The sequence below is a fragment of the Electrophorus electricus genome, chromosome 1 (assembly GCF_041902795.1).
Source record: "Electrophorus electricus isolate QZ-2024a chromosome 1, ASM4190279v1, whole genome shotgun sequence".
NCBI classification, from domain to species: domain Eukaryota; kingdom Metazoa; phylum Chordata; class Actinopteri; order Gymnotiformes; family Gymnotidae; genus Electrophorus; species Electrophorus electricus.
In genome coordinates, this window is record NC_137497.1 from 26,355,227 (window position 1) to 26,373,645 (window position 18,419).

Here is an 18,419-nt window from a genome sequence, read left to right on the forward strand (position 1 = left end):
TTCTTCCTCATGCTCCATTTCCTTGCCACTGTCTCCCTTGGCTTGCTCACTGGGGGCTTGGACTCAGACATTTGTAAAGCTGCTTTGTGACAACATCTGTTGTAATAACCGATATATATAAATTAGAATTGATTTGATTTGCCACTGTAAACAACAACTCCTTAATTCTGATGGTCCGAAGGTGTTCAACAAACCAGTCAGCAAGCCTTCTCTTAATTTCCCTAATATAAAGCTGATTACATCTCTTAGAAGAAATACAGTAGACAACTCCTGCAGTAATACATGTGAAGTGGGCAATCACAATTGATCCTTTTGTGCAAGTTATTTTTGTGGCAGTGTTAATAAATTTACATGTAGCACATCTACATTGGTTGCATGCTACAGTACCACAGCCATTATTTGAATGATCATTTATCTCACTCTAGACAAGCATGCCTTTGATGTTTTTGTCTCATCTGTAGGATGTTAGTGGGGGATTCTTAAAAGGGATTTGATCTCTGCAGTAAAGAGCTGAAGTAAAACACACTATATATAAATAAATTTGATATTATGTCAATATTTTTTGTCTGCTGCTAATGACAGTGACTCACCTTTAAAAATTACACATCATTAAAGCTCAATCAAATTCATCCACTTCCATGTACAGTGACCTTTTAAATGAGCTCTTTCTAAAATACTTAATGACAATTTGTTACTTATCTATCAACATGCAGCAAAATAACAAATAGGCCAAAATAAAATGAAAAAAATGTGAAGGTGAAAAAATAAATTTACAGATGGTGGGAACATCTAGCAGATGCGTTTTTTGGATGCTTTCTCTATGCTTTCTCAGATGACTGTGGTGAGGCAAAATGAGTGGCTTTGTGCAGAAGCCTGTTTTAATTTCAAGCAAATATTGCTCACTTTATAATACTGTTGCTTCCTAAAATATGTCAGTTTGAGGGGTAACCAATTAGTCTACATTTAGCCTGTTTCTAAACTTAGAACGCCTGAATCAGAAAGAAAGAAGAACGTCCGTTCTGATCGAGATGTATGCACTGGAAATAATGCTGCTTTCATCTTTGCAGCCTCCGTAACACCCTTTGACCAAATTTACAGTGTTATTGCCCGAATCCGGACGTTGTCATAAACAGCCAGACTCCGAAATATTATGGAAGGCTAATCACGTCCTAGTGGCGTGAAAAGCAAAGCCAATCACATCAAGGCTCAGCAAGACTATCCAATCAAAAGTTGAAAATAGAGTACACATGTCCAAATGGCCAATCAAAGACCGTGCAAAAATTGGTTCTGTACCACATGGAGTTAATCAATAGTCCATGCTGGGAGGAGAAAGTTTGTCGTCTAGGTTTTAGAGACTGCGCACCGTATAATCTGCGGTAGTTTTGTTTAAAACAGAAAAGCATTATTCACACAATGGAAAAGAAAAACATTATTAATTTTGGTGCAGGACCTGCAAAACTTCCACCATCCGTAAGTTTCCAGTTGGATTCATGCATGGATTCATCAGTTGGATAAAATGACGTATATTTGATTAGCTTTCTTTTGTAGCTTTTGTGAGCTCACATAAGGCTTTGAGTTGATCTGCATCTAGAAAATTTTCGCCCGCCGCCATCTTTCGTCTTCTTGATGAAATGTATCAATATATTTACTGACAATCAGCCGACTTGTTACATCAGGTGGTTTGGGGCTTGATGAAGTGTGAATTCAAATTAGCTGCAGTAGAGGTGGACACAGGATCAAGATTACAACCGTCTCCAGTGATGGGTGTTGATGTTACATCAGCCAGTCATTCGGTCTTCAAGCACAAATCGTCAATGCCCTCGTTCAAATGCTTGTGACTTGATCGGCCGTAGTTACTGGTAGTGAACTTCAGCGTTTGTAGATCGTGAAATCATTTTCAACTTTAAGCGTAAATCAACTGTTATTCACAACGTGATTATGCGCACGTCTTTTGCTTATCGTGACGTACATAAATAGCTCAAAGTAAAATCGATTTACAGTACTTGCTTGTAAAATATCGCTTTGATTTAATAGAACAGTATTAAAATATCACTTGTCTTAGGATTTACATGGTTTAACTGGATTTATGCACCATACTTGTCTTTTTCTCTTTTTAAAGGCTAGTGAAGCTTTCAGGTTAGGCGATGTGCTAAATTTACTGCAATAAATTAATTATCATTGGCCTGGAGGGTATTATTTGTATCGTCAGTTCGACTAGACTTGGCCTATAGGCCAATCGTAGGTTTCTTTTTTAAAGAAGGCATTCGGAGTAAGAAAAGACAAAACTAGAGAGCAACGAATGGTCTTGGTCAAACCTCAGTACTAAGTAACTCATTATTACCTCAGTGACTCATCACGAAAACAACCTAGAGTTTGTTAAACTGAGAGAGGATTTATCTGCCTTGTCTCACACAATTGCAAAAAAAGTTTTTTTTCAGAAGGCTCTGCCAACTGAGATAGATGATGGAAGATTGAAATCTCTGATTCTAAAAATTAATACATGGAATAAAAGTTTGCTACATTCATCTCTATTATACCTTAAACAGTGCATACCAGAGAATCATGTCTGGAAGGTTGTGAGATTTAGTTACAGAGCTGTCGGCTATTTCTGATTTGAAAGGTCCACATTATAACTGAAAATCTAGAATGATTTGGGAGCCACTACCTCTTCTGCTCAGCAAACCAGTTACCCATATAAATATGTCAAGCAGTTGCATTAACACTGCAGAAATCAAACAAGTGCACATGAAATGAATGCAGGATAAATGAGTTAAATGTTGAACTTACAAAAATAAGGTTTTTCTCATTTTTCAAATTAATCTACTAGCTCTAATGTTTTGTTGCACATATAATCGCTTTTGTATGAGTTGCTAATGTGATGTTCATTTCAGTTGATCATTTTTAAAATATACATTGTGGAAATTCATTTGCAGCATAGTTGCATGAAATTTGCTTAAGACATCATGCATAAAGCAAATCGATTATCTATTCAGTTTTATAACTGATGGGATGTATGAATATTTGTTTTTATTTGTCCTCATTAAGGGTATTCTATGGTGAGTGTCTGATGGAGGAAGACCAAACTCTAAATGCAGGGCCTAGGCCTTGCTCACAGCCCTTCTGTCACACAGCTCAGCTACAAGAAGTAACAATAATCTTGCTAGCTTGGTTTATAATGCTGTTTAGATTCATCTTATGTTTCACATTATAATTTTAAAACCAACAAATCAATGAAAAATATAAAACAAGCTTGTAAAACATTTCCATTAAGGTTTTTTATCAAAGTTAAAGAATGCAAACTTTCTCAGACAAGACAAATTCTGTAGGCCCTTTTTACACAAATAATCATTCTGGGCTTGCAACAACTTTGTTAGTTATTGTACCTAGGTACTTGTATTCATTAACCCATTCAACCTCTATTTTTATTTATTTATTTTTTTTTTTTATTAATGGTTTTGTCCTGAGCAATGTGTTTTTGTCTAAAATCAATAAGCATATGTTTTAGCTATTCTGATGTATAAAAAGCCTCATCACACCATTTGATAAAATATTTCACAACAGAACCATGTCCTTTTTCATCCTTGGAAAGAAGGACAGTGTCATCAGCAAATTTCACTATATGCCTATTGTGAGTCATGTGTGTAGAATATGTACAATAGAGGAGAGAGTACACAACGTTGTGGTGAACCAGTGCATGACCTTTAATTGTTTGGAAAAATGGCTGTTTACCCTTACCTTTTATTCTGTTTTATTCAATCACTTTTCTTTAAGCAGCTTTTTAAGACAATTCAGAACTATGTGAGGGCTACCAACCTAAAACCATTGAGTGTAGTGCAACATTTAATTTTTGGAACCAGAACTGTTGCTAGTTTACACAACTTTGGCACTGTCTGATAATTAAGTGACGATTGAAAAATATGGCAGAAAATTGGACCCAATTACTCTGCACAGTATTTAAGCAGACTATCTCCTATACCCTCAGGGCCAGGGCTCCTTACCTTATGATGTTTGAATATTGAGCTGATTTGCATCAACACAATTCTTTCCCCTATTATCAATATTTTCCCTTGAAATGTTTCCTGCTTAAAAAAAAGTGATCAAATCTTAGATAAATTTATGTAACTAATTTGCTAGATTTATACCAGAATAAAAAAATAAATCCAAAACCACGCCTCTTTAGCCTATGACTTTAAAACCCATAATAATATACAGCCCAGATTATTATTTCTCAACTTCATTTCCAACTTCTCTTTATAGGTTCGTTTTACTTTTTCAATTGCTCAAGGACACACTTGATGGTTCACTTTCCTTGGTACATAGTGTATCTCTCTCACCATTACTGTTTTACACCAGATTTCAGACACACAAAGGCAAATATATCCAGCTTGCTCTTTACTGGTTCCTCTGGCTTGGTGAAGAGAAGCTCTGAAACTCTGCCTTGGTCCATAGCTAGCTCAGAATCAGCATCTTTTTGTGTAAACCAGGTCTCAGTAAGGCCATTATACAGACATCCCTATAGGTGTGTTGAAACCTCAGTGCAGCTTATAACTCATACGTTTTATTTTGTAGGGACTAAACATTCACTAAAAGTATAATGGGTAAGGAAAACTGAGAGAGATCCATTTTTCTTAATCTCTGATGAATCCCATCCTTACTTCCTCTTTCCACTGTGGAATAGTTGGAGCAGTTTTAATGCTAGTGTTTGATTTGCTTTGCTTTTGGATCCTTGACCCATTGAAAATATGCTAGTTTAAGATTTTTGGCATGGGTGCTCAGATCTCTATTTCCTTCATTTCCTGCTGTGCAGCAGTGTCACACTTTAATGGTGTGCATTGGTTGGTTAACTGCATTTCATCTCAAAGTTACAAAGTTTCCTGCTATGTTCCTGATACTGAGAAATGAACAAGTTGTACTTTAATAGCCATTTTGACTAGAAATTAAATCAATGTAAGGGTGGACTTTAGTACTCCATCCCATAATTATTATTATTATTATTATTATTATTGTTGTTGTTGTTATTATTGTGTATGTATGTCTGCTTATTTAGTGTAGTGGTTAAGAGGTTAAGACAGCTGATTTGCACACAGAATGCCACTACTGTAGGCTCCCCTGATTTAAGATGGCTTTACACTGTGATTCCAGTGGTCTTCCAGTGGTCTTGTTTGTTTATTGCATGTTACACTATGAGATGGTACATCTGAAATCGTGACCAAAGTCAATGACCGACTATACCACTTCACTTGTGCTGAAAGTCAGACTATATAATAGTAATGCTAGAAAATCTTTCTGCTTTTGTCATCCATATATATATATATATATATATCTTATTTTTGCCAAAAGGAGACATCAAAAGGCATGCTTTCTGCTGCCACAATCCCACAATGTTCTTATTTTGGGTCCAACATATTTTGTTGTGATACATCAACTTCAAATCAATAACAAATGTATGGGTTGTGCATAATTCCAGGCCTCTCCCTATAGGTTGTTTTTAGACGCATGTAGCAGCGGTCACACTGAGATTTTGGAGCACTGCCACAAGATGATCATAGCTTCTTCTGCTCTTTGGTTGCAGAAGAACTACAATTGCTGCAGAGGAGCATGACCTATTGTACATTCCACGACCAAAAATTTTAACTCTCTGCCAAATAAATGTTTCATTATCTGTGATTGCCCTGTGTGACAGCATTGTTACAATGACTGCATAGTATATACTTAGCTTTAGTGGCAAGCAAACCATCATACAGTATGCAAGCAGATATGAATGCTACAATAAGCAAAGAGCTCTACTACCAACAACCAGTATAACTGAAACCAACAAACTGGTATATGCCACTGCAATAGTTATGGTAGGGATCCTAGGCAACAAAATACAAGCCATGGAAAACTGACCTTCCCTCTTGGAGACAGAGGCTGTAAGCCAACATAAAAACAACTCTGATGGAAGTCAGCAAATTGACAGAGCTTTGGAAGGGCATAAAGATCAAAGATGGGGTCTGGCTACAGAAGGATTACAACAGGGAGCCAATAAGTGAGGCTATAAAATCTGCTAAACAAAGGTTAAGAGCACTGGCATCAAGACATGCCTACAGGTTAAAGAAAACAGCACTGAATGGCTGACTAGCAGAATAAAAGAAACAGCACTTTAAAAGCTCCCATTCAGGCTGGGACAATACTAGTCATGAGGGGTCCCAACAAGGGATCCAAATGTATCCAGCTACAGACCAATAACCTGCCTGGCTACAACAAGGAAATCCATGTCAGGAATAATAGACACCAAGCTGAATGAGCACATATGCAAGTATGAGCACTGCTCAGAAGGGGCAAACCGGAGACTCAAACCATCACCTGCTGAATGATGGAGCCATCTAGCAGGATTCCAAGACCAGACAGACCAGCCTAAGTGTTGCCTAGATCAACTACAAGAAAGAATGCCTAGCCCCGGATAAAGTCAGTGAAGCCATAAGGGCTAGAACGCTGTGGAATGCTGTAGGATAATGCTAGAAGCCAACTCAGACAATTGACAGAGTGGTATATGTCAAGGAGATGTACTGTCCCCACCACTGTTGTGCATATGCCTGAATCCTCTCAAACAGATTATCAATAAGTGAGTGTGGGTAATTCTGCTCCTTAATCTCTACCATCAGCCATCTCCTGTACATGGATGACATCAAACTATATGCCAAGTTGGAAAGTGACATTTACTCAATGATTGATCTACGGAAAGGACATAGGATTGTTATTCAAATGGGAGAAGTGTAGTCAGCTGTTAGTAAAAAGAGTAAGTGATCAGGGTAGAAGGAATGAAGGTGTGCCTCAGTCAGATGGGGGATGGGGCTGCCATGCATGCAGAGGAGGTTCCATTGTATAATGGGCCCCTCTGTGGAGTTTACCACCAACAAATAGCAGAGGTGACTGACATGGGGTTGAAGGACAGCGGCAGACCCAAGATGCAAACATTACAGAGTAGCCTTTGAGGCAATCCAGAACCTAGAAGCGGTATGCCAGGTGCTGGCAGGGAAAGCATAAGTTGAAAGACAGAACCAAGTGGCAGGGATCATATTCAGGTCCAAATAGCAGGTTGTCCACACATGCATCTTAAATTCGTTTATCCAAACACAAATCCTTAATTTGTCTTATGTCTTAAATCCATCTTGCCTAGGTCTTAAAATGCCACAGTTTTTGTTTTTATGCATTGCATTTCACAATCTCCAGATTTCATATGCAAGTTAGATTCATATGCAAGCTTGTTTTTAAAGGCTGACTGAACTTGGATGAAGCAATGCCAATATTTTATTTTACTTGCTTTTAGCTAGCAGAATCATTATGACTGTAGGCGTTGGGTGAAAATGTAATGGGAACTGGTTGGATAACCCAAATGAATGTGGTTAAAGCCAGTTCTAATCAGAATAAAGCACATTGCACAATGTGCAAGATGTTATAACTATAACATTGCTCATCAGTATACAGTGTGAAAGGCCCCCCACTTTGTTGCAATGTAATGACCTGCTGCTGCAATGGGACTGTACATATCTAGTGCCTGTGATTTGCATCCATGAAGAACAGGAAACCACATGCAGAAAGTTGATGTTCTAATCAGAAGAAATCTGTAGAGCAATTCCTCTGGCTTTCCTCAGGTTTTGATCCAAGCACAGAGGGAGCTGCTGAATTATAGTGGCACTGGGATTAGTGTTCTTGGTAAGGATGATATTAAAAATTAATTATGGCATTAAGTTTTATATGATTGCAGTGGTAATGATCCGTACTCATTATGTCTAGAAATGAGCCACAGGACATCAGATTTCAGCAACATCATAAACACCACAGAAAATCTTCTTCGTGAGCTTCTGTGAGTTTTATTCCTAATGAAAGTACATTGACATGGCTTTGATTGATAGTCATATAATTGCCAAGTATCCATATTAACATTCATGTTTTGTTTTTACCTATTCTGTACACAGGAATATACCTGAAAACTACAAGGTATTGTTTCTTCACGGTGGTGGAACAGGGCAGTTCAGTGCTGTTCCTCTAAATCTGATTGGTCTGAAGAAGGACAGGTGTGCGGATTATATCGTGACTGGGATTTGGTCTGCAAAAGCTGCCAAAGAGGCAGAGAAGTATGGCAAAGTGAATCTAATTCACCCAAACCTGGATAGATACACAAGTAAGTTCTTTAGAATTTTCCTTTTGAAAAAACTGCTGTGAATGACCACCTGATTCTGACTGTAGGAATGGCACATATTTTAAGGACATTATTATGGAAATTGCTCTGCTTCTAAAGAGAACTCAACCATTCAAATTAATAAACCAATCATCCACTGAGGAATGTCCAAAATGCAAAACGATTGTGTATTTGAAGGTAGTTCAGAAATGTTCGATTTGTATACATTTTGTTTTCTTTTACTTCTTGTTGAATTTAACAACAAATTTTTTCAACTATTTTCAACCTGTTTATTTTCACTATTATTGTGTTTAAGAAAAACTGCTAATTAGCCTAACAGTCCTAATTTCACTTGATGAATTGTCTTCAATGCTTAATGCAGGTTTATGATTTTTGTATACTTTGATTTTTGTATTTTTGCATATAGAAAAGGTGACAGACATTTGGTAGAATATTGCTCTGAAAGAAAAATGGAAAGAAATGTGTAGAGCAAAAATTTACATTGGTATAAAGTTTAAAAATGTTGCAATATGTAAAGTAAAAAAGAAATTCCCTTTAAAATACCGGTAAAAAGCTTTTAGCTTTTCATGAATTCTAAAAATAAATGTGGATGTTTACCTTCAGGTATTCCAGACAGCAGCAGTTGGTCATTGAATCCTTCAGCGTCCTATGTCTACTACTGCTGCAATGAAACAGTCCATGGTGTTGAGTTTAATTTCATTCCTGAAACCAAGGATGTCATTATTGTCAGTGATATGTCATCAAATTTCCTGTCCCGACCAATAGATGTATCAAAGGTTGGCGTTATTGCTACTATTTAGGTTTTTCCATTGTGGAACATCTGATTAATGATAAAGTACTATAACTTGTTTTATTTGTTTGTTTTGCTTCATTGGTTTATTTCTGAAATTTGTTTGTTTTTGGTCCAAGTTTGGGCTAATATTTGCAGGTGCCCAAAAGAACATAGGATGTGCTGGAGTCACTGTTGTCATAGTGAAAGAGGATCTATTGGGAAACGCCTTGAAGGAATGCCCTATTGTACTGGATTACCAAGTACAAGCTGGAAACAGTTCCCTCTACAACACACCCTCCTGCTTCAGGTAAGTCTTACTGATGTCCCCCCCCCCCCCCCCCTTTCTTTCAGTGCTCATATGCCTGTTTTAAGTCTCTGGATGACAGTCACAGCAATAACATATTTGTAAGAATTAACACTAAAATAAGCATATAGCATTTAATCTAAAAATTCAGCATGAGAGATTATTTTGCATTCTGCACTCAGAGGTCCCAGGAGTAAACCCAGTTTTGATGAATGGCACTCATGGAATAGTTCTGTGTTTGTATTCCTTATTTATATAGTTGGAACATTTAGAATATCTAGATGTAGAACATCTACAGTTGAACTATGTCTCTTTGCTTATGTCCCTGTAATTCTACTACATACTGTGTAACTGTGGCATGTACACGGTCATATAAGAATATTATGACCATCTACTAAATAGTGGGAATAATCACCCTTTGCTTGGATGACACTAGCGAGACGTCGTGGCATGGACTGTATTAGGTGATGGACGGTATCCAGAGGCACTCGTGCCCATTCCAAGTGTGGCGGAGCACTAAGGTCCCTCAGGTTGTGTGTTTGTGGGTCAGCACGGTGATCCATGTGTTCTCAGATGTGTTCCACTGGATTTATAGCAGGCCAAGGAAGGACACCAAAGTTATTGTCATGCTCCTGAAACCACTCATGCACCACTCTTGTGCAGTGAGTTAGAGCATTATGCTGTTGATGGGTACCATTTTACCATAAGATAAGAATGTACATGTGTATATGATCTCCTAGGATTGCCTATGTACCCATTGGCATTGAGAGTTGTATTAGTGGTCCAAGATCATGCCAGGAAAACAACCCCCAGATGTGTACTCTTCCACCACCACCCTGCCTTTGGCCCATAGTTCTCTCTTGGAGGCAGTTCTCATGCATTTGGTTGTGTATAGACCACTGTCCAGCCACTTTATGTAGCATGAGCCTGGATTTGTCTGAGAAAGCAATATTTTTCCAATCCTCCAGTGTCCAATTATGGTCCTCCCGTGCAAACTAGAGGTAGTTCTGACGATGAGCCTTGGTCAATCTTGGTGCCTTAACCATACTTCTGTTTCATAGGCTCAGACATACCATTAAGCGAACATGGTTGATCTCTGAGACTTTCCTCATTGCTCCTGTGTTCATTACAGAGACTGATTGGTCCACTGTGTTGTGATGAATGGCCTGTACTATGCTGGAGTCATTGTTCCTCTCTGGCATGAATAGCTTATGGGGCACCACTGTTATTCTGTTGGGAGGCACTCGATGTGCGAGGAGTCCATTCTGAGTACACCTTGACCACAGCGGCTCTAAAATGTCCCCATAAAGTTTGCAGTTTCCGAGATGCTACCACTTTTCGCCCGGTACTCTGTCATATCCTTTTTGACATCAGTCATATCGCATCCTTTGCCCATGACTGGAGTGCTCGCTTATTTATACATGCAGAAAACCTTGTTACATGGTGTCTGTGGCATCCCAGGCTGGGTTCATTCCAAACCAGGGGTCATCATAATATTCTGATATGATCGTGTATTACTTCTGTTTTTACATTGCAAGTGTAGTTGAATTCATCATACCAGATGATGGTTTTTTTGAAGTCTCTGTGGTAGTAGACGGTGCTTTGAGGGCTCTTCAGGAGCAGAGTTGGAGCTAATTTCCTGCATGTGGCATCATATCTGTCCAGTTGGGCTGCCGCTTCTTAATATTTTTAATTCAGGGGAATTCATGGTATACAATGATATAAAGTAATAACAGTCAATATGGTCTCTTTCTTTTTTTTCTTTTTTTTCTTTTTTTTAAAACTTATTCCCCAACAACAGAACAGACACTGTCTTCCCACAGAAGAAGAGAGGGAGGGAAAATTAGTTTTATAAATAAATAAACAAATAAAACTAAATGAATAATAAAAAGGAGGGGCAGAGAGTGAAAATAGAATAAATAAGTAAGTGCTTTTGCAATAAATACAGTCATGGCAAGTTTGAGTTTGGTGTTACTTTTTAGTTAGGCCTATTCCTGAGGAAGGCTGGATAACTTTTTAACATATATTGACAATATTGGTTTCCGAGGCATAATTTTTAAATGAACACTTTAAGGGAGTATTTAATATTCTCTAGCTTGAGAAAAAGCATTGTCTTTCATCCATTCATGATCTTTTGCTGGGTCTCTTGGTTTCCAGTTTAACAACATTCTTTCAAGCTAGCAATGGTGAAAAAGCTAGAGCATCCTTTATTTTGTTAGTTGTGCAGATGTTAGGCTAGGCTAGGCTGAAGTTCAACATTAGAAATGCCTCAGACAAAGTTGTAAATACTGTGAGACAAAAGTGCATAAACTTGGGACAATCCCAAAACACACAAACTGAGCTGGCCTTGTCATGGTGAGTTATCGCAAATTTCATCTGTATTCGAATGCATCTTGGCCAGCCTAGTTTTACAGTAGTAAGTACAATGTACAATCTTAAACTGAAAAAGTCTCAAACAAGCACAAGATGCTGACCCATTGATTCTAAACAGGGCAGTTTCCCATGTCCGCTCTGGTATCTCCAGAAGTTTTTCTAGTGATTGTTTTTAAGAGCCATTGTACTTGTATACAGTTTTGAAATTTAAGTCCTTTTAAGTACACTTGGATGTCTAGAATGGCTTCTATTACTGATTTTGGTAATAGGTATGTGAAAGTTTATGCCGTGCATTCTCATGAAATGTTGAATTTGTAAATAGTGGAATAAGTGAGAAATTGCAAGCTTATATTTGGTGGACAAGAAACATGAAATGGGTGAAAGTCCTGTCTTTTGGTCTTTGAGTCTGCAGAGGTCCACTTTCTGCCATTCCATAAAGATGGAGTCAAGGTTAATAGGAAGAAACGTGGTTGTTACGAATGGGTCCTTGAACAGACAAATCCATCACTTTTTTTTTATTTTTTATTTTTATTTTTTATTTTTTTCATAGTTTTTCCTAGATTGTGCGCAAATTCTGAGCATGGAAGGAATGATTGGACATGTGATGTATTGTGAAATAGAAAGGGGTAGTTTTACTGTCACCAAATCTAGAAGGGAAGAAGAACTGCAAGAATCAGGCAGACCAGTCTGTCTCTGGGTCCAGTGTTTTTTTGGGTTTTTTTTTTTGTATTTTGATCAACCACCCAGTAATAATGCCTAAGATTGCACCCTGGAATTCTCTCTGAAGAAATTCTTTATGAATGTTAAGAATCCCATCATTCCTTAAAAAGCATGATTTTTTTTAGACTTGGAAGGAAAGACGGGGAGATGGTGGAATAGGGTGTCCTCTTTTAGTATATTAATTTTAATGCAGTTGATTCTGCCTTTAAGGGACAGGTGTAGAATGTTCTGATTTTTTTTTTTCTCTTCCATTCAGATATTTTGCTGGTTTATACTCTCCATCAACCTATTACAACTGGAACATGACCTTTAATTTTATTTGCCTGCACAACTCCTGCCTGTCTATGTTCTCTGCAATAAGAGACACATTTGCACTACGAGACTTGTACAAAGGAATAATCTTTTCAAATCTACTTTCAAAATCCACTGTGTCCCCTATCCAGCTCTGGTTCTCTGCCTATTATATTGGGTTTATTTGATGAGAACTATGTTAAATTTGTATGCTACAACTTACTGATGAGGCACCTCCTGACCAACAACTTAATGGTCCAAAAAAACTGACCTGTCCTTTCTCATTGATGCATCGCAGCAGCCTGGGGACTGTTTGCATCTTAACACACTCACACTTGGTGGGTATAAATACTTATTTAAACCCAAGCTGAAGGGTACAAGTTGTGGGCTTTGTATTTTTAAAGTAAGTATCTTAACATTTTAGTCACCATGAGTTCCATGATGTAATGTCATTTCAGTAAATAGCGTTGAATATTATTTAGCATCTCTGCTTCCTCAGCTGCCATTTCTTTAACATGTTGCTTGTTTTCAGATGTTCCAAGTTTAACCTATTTCTAATGCACCTTTTCTAGATGTTTTGTAGGAAGGTTTTTTGCCTCACAATTATGTACATTCTTTTTTTGTGGTGATCTTTATGAACATATTCGATCAGACTTTTGTACATGACACAGCACCAATAACCTCCTGTCTTCTGACTTTGGGGTCTTAAGTATTCATCTTCTTTTGGGTCTCTGCTTTTGATTATATATGCCTACTTGTGTCCTGCCTCTCAGGTATCTATCCCTTGTCTGGGTCAGATCATATCTTGCAAACAGAGTACTAGAGTTCTGTGTCTGCTACTGTAGCACAAGATGTTCCTCAGGGATCTGCCCTCTATTCTTCATTATTTACTTGCTACCCCAGGGACACACTTTTTCTTCTCCCTTATCAAAATTTTCATGTAACAACTAGATTTATATCAACATTTACCTGTTGTCCACCCATCTGGTGTCATGTATTCATGACCTTCATATGCAGATGACCTTAAAACTTCTGAAACACTGACCAAATTGAAATTTCACTCATTGGTGCTAAGTCCTTTATAGCAAAATGGTCTGACCTTGCAATTTTTATAATGGGATCAGACAAAACATTGAAACTTTCTTCTGTAACTAATTTCCTTTTCATGGCCTTTCTGACTCTACATGGTTTACTCTCTACATTTATGGCATTTAGCTGACACTTTTATCCCAAGCGATTTACAATTATGACTGAGTACAACTTGAGCAATTGAGGGTTAAGAGCCTTGCTCAGGGGCCCAACAGTGGCAACTTGGCAGTGGTGGGGCTTGAACCAGCAACCTTACAAGTCAAGTACCTTAGCCACTGAGCTACCACTGCACTCTCTAAGGGTACACACCACAAAAACAGTTCACAGGAATCATTTACACAACTACCGGTATATTCATGCATCCAATGCAAACTGTTACTCATGACATTTTAAAGCCTTACTTGAACTTGTTCTGTGCTATTTCTCTGAGCTTCTCCTTCCTTACATACCCTTATGTGCACCTAGGTGCTACGATACTTTTGGCTCTTTACTGTCTAGGAGGTTTTTTTTTTGTTTGTTTGTTTGCCATGGGGGTCAAGTCTTTTAGTAACTTTTAACCCTACCATCAGGAACATCTCATTTAATAAAGGGTGGTCAGTATAATACGTTTGCGATTTGGTTCAAATACCTGTGTTTTTGTTTTTTTTCCTTCTCTCTGTTGTTGTCATTTTACAACTTTATAGCATCTACATCATGAAGCTGGTTCTGGAATGGATCAAAAGTAATGGAGGTGCAGAAGCCATGGAGATATTGAACAAAAAAAAATCATCTTTGATCTATGACATCATAAACACCTCTAATGGATTCTATTGGTTAGTGAAATTGCATGAATAAAAGTATTAATATCTATGAGGAATGTTAATATTGTGCAACTATTTGAGTTGTTGTAAGCAATCTTGCTGTCTTTTTATGGTAATTAAATGTAACTAATTTGCGGTTCCAATGTAATAATAGCAAGTTTCTCCTCTCATTTAGTACAAAGTTTTCAATTAAAATGCCAGTAAAGCTAAAAGCTTTAAATCTGGAAACAAATTGCTGTTAATTAACTTTCTGGTATTTTCTCAGCACTTGCTCTGAAGCAGTGAGAGCCTGAGTACTGGAGCATTTCGGTGTGAACCATGCTGTCCCCCTCACAACCCACCTCCTTTTTCAGTTGCCCCATTGATGTGTCGTGCCGGAGCCGCATGAACATTCCATTCCGCATTGGGAAAAAAGAGGGAGATGAAGCACTGGAAAAACTTTTTTTGGATGGTGCTTCCAAACTTGGAATGATATCATTAAAAGGACACAGGTATTGGACATGCACAAAGATAATCTGTAAATAATTTCAAATTACATTTTACATGGGATCTTAAAGTAAATTCCACTCTTCTGTATCTTTCTGCATGTTTTAGTGTATTCAGAGCTAAATGTAATGATTGCCTGAATACCCAGGACAACAAAACAAGTAAAACGTCAGGACAGCATGAAATATCGCTTTACTAATCGTGCAAGCAAATGTTGGAGGGTGTTTAATATATTAACTGAAGAAAGCATAATCTTTGTGACACTGAACTTGGTTTCCTTGAGTATGTATCACCCTGCCAAAATCTTTTTTATTAGTCAGAACAAATCAAAGGCAATATTTGGTGCTAAACACTGGTAAATTGAGTTGTTCACTAAAATGTCAGCAAAGCACAAGTCTGCAGCTGTGTCCACAGTTTTATTTTCTTACATAAAACTTGGATTCCTGGGCGGAATTTAAACACCATGCCAGAAAGGTTCAGCAAAGTTTGTATTGATTGTCATAACCAAGTTTTTGTACTTTAGATTAACCTAGCTTTCACTGTAGTAATTACTTTCCAAGAGGGAGATTGGAGATTAATTACCTGTGCGGTTAAATGAAGGCGTGTCTCATGTTTTTCTCATGACTGTATAATCTTTGTCTTAACTTTAATAGGAGGCCCCTTGAAGCATAGATGCATTAACTTTTAGAGAACACAAAAAGAACAAAGGACAGCCTCTTTGAATTTTGTGGTTTTATGTATTAGTATGTGTATCTGTAATGGTGAGCATTAAGGAGACAGACGCATCTGTGGAGAAGAGCGAGATTTATTAAGGGAAAATCCAGAGTCATAGTCATCAGAGTAGTCCAGGGTCAAAGAACCAATATGGAGAGTAGGAGGATGCATGATTAAACAAAACAACATCCATTCAATGAACAGCAGAGACACAGGGAACCAGACAGGGTTTAAATGTATGAACTAATTAACACAAAACCAGACAGGTGAAAGAAGTAATAACAGGCATGGTAAAACAGATGTGGTGGCGGAGAAAATGAAACCAAGGAACTGGACTTTGGCTAGGCCCTTTTGTTGTAGATTTGTTGGTGTGCTTGGGATTATTGTCCTGTTGCATGACCCAATTTTGGCCAAGCTTTAGCTGTCAGATAGATGGCCACACATTTGACTCTAGAATACTCTGGTATACAGAGGACTACATGGTTGACTCAATGACTGCATGGTGCCGAGGTCCTGTGGCTGCAAAACATGCTCAAATCACCACCCCTCTACCACTGTGCTTGACAGCTGGTATGAGCTGCTGTGTTTTGGCTCTGTGAATTATGGCCAAATGAAAAATATTACAACAGAGATTTTTAATCTTGCAAAGAATACTGGGGTACTTGAAGCAAAGTATAACTGGCACACGTGATTTATTCTCTGAAATTGAATAAAAATGGACAGAAGTAAAATCCAGAAGAAGGGTGTCCAAATGGACATGGAGAACTTATATTACTAGTGTTACATAAAATTAAATACAAATACTCTGTCCAGGAGAAATCGCTGTGGTCTTCAGTACAAAACAAATTCTCATTGGCATGACTGAGGAGTTAAATTCATAATTGTAGAAGTATGTTGGTATCAGAATCAGTTTGTTGTCAAAAAATCAATAGCTAATGTGTAATTACAAAATGAATCAAAATTTATGTATTTTTTAGCAATTTGATGTCTTAATTCTCCCACTGAGATGCAGAAAATCACTTGAGCTACCTAGTGGCTACAAGAAAATAACCATGATTTGTAATGGGATATCATCATTTATTGCTATAATTCTGGAGATTTGTAATTGTTTGTATATGTTTACATTCACCCTTGCCTATTACCGAAGAGTTTATTGAAAATGTTTGCATTCAAATGGATGTAGGAAGAGTGGAACCATAAATTAGGCTCAGGCAACTTATAAGATCAAGTTCTGTTCTTTATTACCTCTCATCATAAGATGGACATAATAGCACAGCAGTGTAACAGAACTAATAGCCCATCTGATATCACGAGCATTAACAGTGTATTAAGGTTTTAAAGTCAAAACTGTAGTTTCATTAGTTGTCCATGGAAGCCTGTAGTAGCTCATTTTTGCGGAATTTTTTGAGATGAAAAAGCCACTACCGGAATTTGTATGTAGTGTGTATATAGTAGAGAGAGATATTTATGCATTGTACTGCATGTTATGTAATAGGGTATGTAATGTGTGTAGCGTTCATACCCACTGGCAGATTGCCTACTAGAAGGATGAGACTGACTGTGTATGTATACAGAGAAGTATATAAAGCGGTGAATACTTGCTTATTTGCATTATGATGTCATCCTCACTCTTGTTTTTTGACAGATCTGTTGGTGGAATACGAGCTTCTCTGTACAATGCTGTGACTCTGGAAGATGCTCAAGCACTCTCTGCCTATATGAAGGAGTTTCTAAAGGATCATCTTACGGAAATTGATCATTAGTCATATTTACAAATTCACTTAGCCACTTTTGGCGGTAACAGCTGTCCTCTTTAACTAGCGTTGTCCCTGGGATATGTTTTCTTAGAATTTTAAATGTTTTATTTTTAAATTTACTTTTATGTAGCTAGAGAATAGTTCTAATTTTATAACTTGGTTTATTTAAACAACACTACTAAACATGAATGTGTCAGAAAAGAATACCCAATTGGGTTTGTCACTCATTTGTCATTTACTCTGTAAGCTTGTAAACCAATATTAGACTTTTTATCTAAATATACAATGTACCTTTACATTTGTATCAGAAAGCTTTTATGTATATATCTAATCAATTTAAATGCAGAGATATTTGTGCCATGTAGTTTCTTAATATGTAAACAAAGTGGCATAAAAGATTTAAAACAATAGAAATTAAAGTGACAATAGAAATTAAAGTAAAAGATGTTTGAGCACATTTGATGTTTTTTATTTTCTTCCAAAAATTAATTAAAGACCTGCAAAAAGCTTAGTCATTTTATGGCTATTATTGATGTTGACAAAACATGGACAGTGAACTTTATAACGCGCACACACACGCACGTGTGTGTGTGTGTGTGTGTGTGTGTGTTTTAATGTTAATAATATTAGAATAATCAAAATGTAAAATGAATAATTATTAAAATGGCATGAAAAAGTATTGTGCCTGGTTAAAATGGCTTAAAAAGTATAGTTTGTAAACAAACTTGAATTGGCTTGCCAAAGCTTGATTTAACAGTACGGAACCTATGAATGTAATAAATGACCATCATACTATCCTACAAATAACGTATATATAGTTATGTATATATGTTAATGTGTTATGAATTTATTACATCAAGTTTTATGAGTCCATAGTCCACAATAATTGTCTTCTTTTAAAATTCATGCAGCATCAATGGATTTCTTTAGG

General features: G+C 37.2%; 1 protein-coding gene across 2 annotated transcripts; it reads left to right on the top strand.

Annotated features, from left to right (window-relative positions):
• Nucleotides 1-1,295: 1,295 nt before the first annotated feature.
• Nucleotides 1,296-17,999, top strand: LOC113576936 (phosphoserine aminotransferase). 2 transcript variants are annotated; one of them, XM_027009311.3, is made up of 9 exons: nucleotides 1,301-1,470; nucleotides 7,635-7,695; nucleotides 7,777-7,846; nucleotides 7,959-8,164; nucleotides 8,786-8,958; nucleotides 9,092-9,261; nucleotides 14,415-14,543; nucleotides 14,885-15,022; nucleotides 17,377-17,999. In XM_027009311.3, exons 1-9 carry the CDS (start codon nucleotides 1,414-1,416, stop codon nucleotides 17,492-17,494), a joined length of 1,122 nt encoding a protein of 373 aa, XP_026865112.2. In that variant the 5' UTR covers nucleotides 1,301-1,413; the 3' UTR covers nucleotides 17,495-17,999. The 2 variants fall into 2 exon arrangements, with proteins under 2 accessions (XP_081569852.1, XP_026865112.2); XM_081713726.1 differs by lacking the exons at nucleotides 14,415-14,543; nucleotides 14,885-15,022; nucleotides 17,377-17,999 and adding an exon at nucleotides 12,608-14,375 and having other exon boundaries at nucleotides 1,296-1,470.
• Nucleotides 18,000-18,419: the final 420 nt, after the last annotated feature.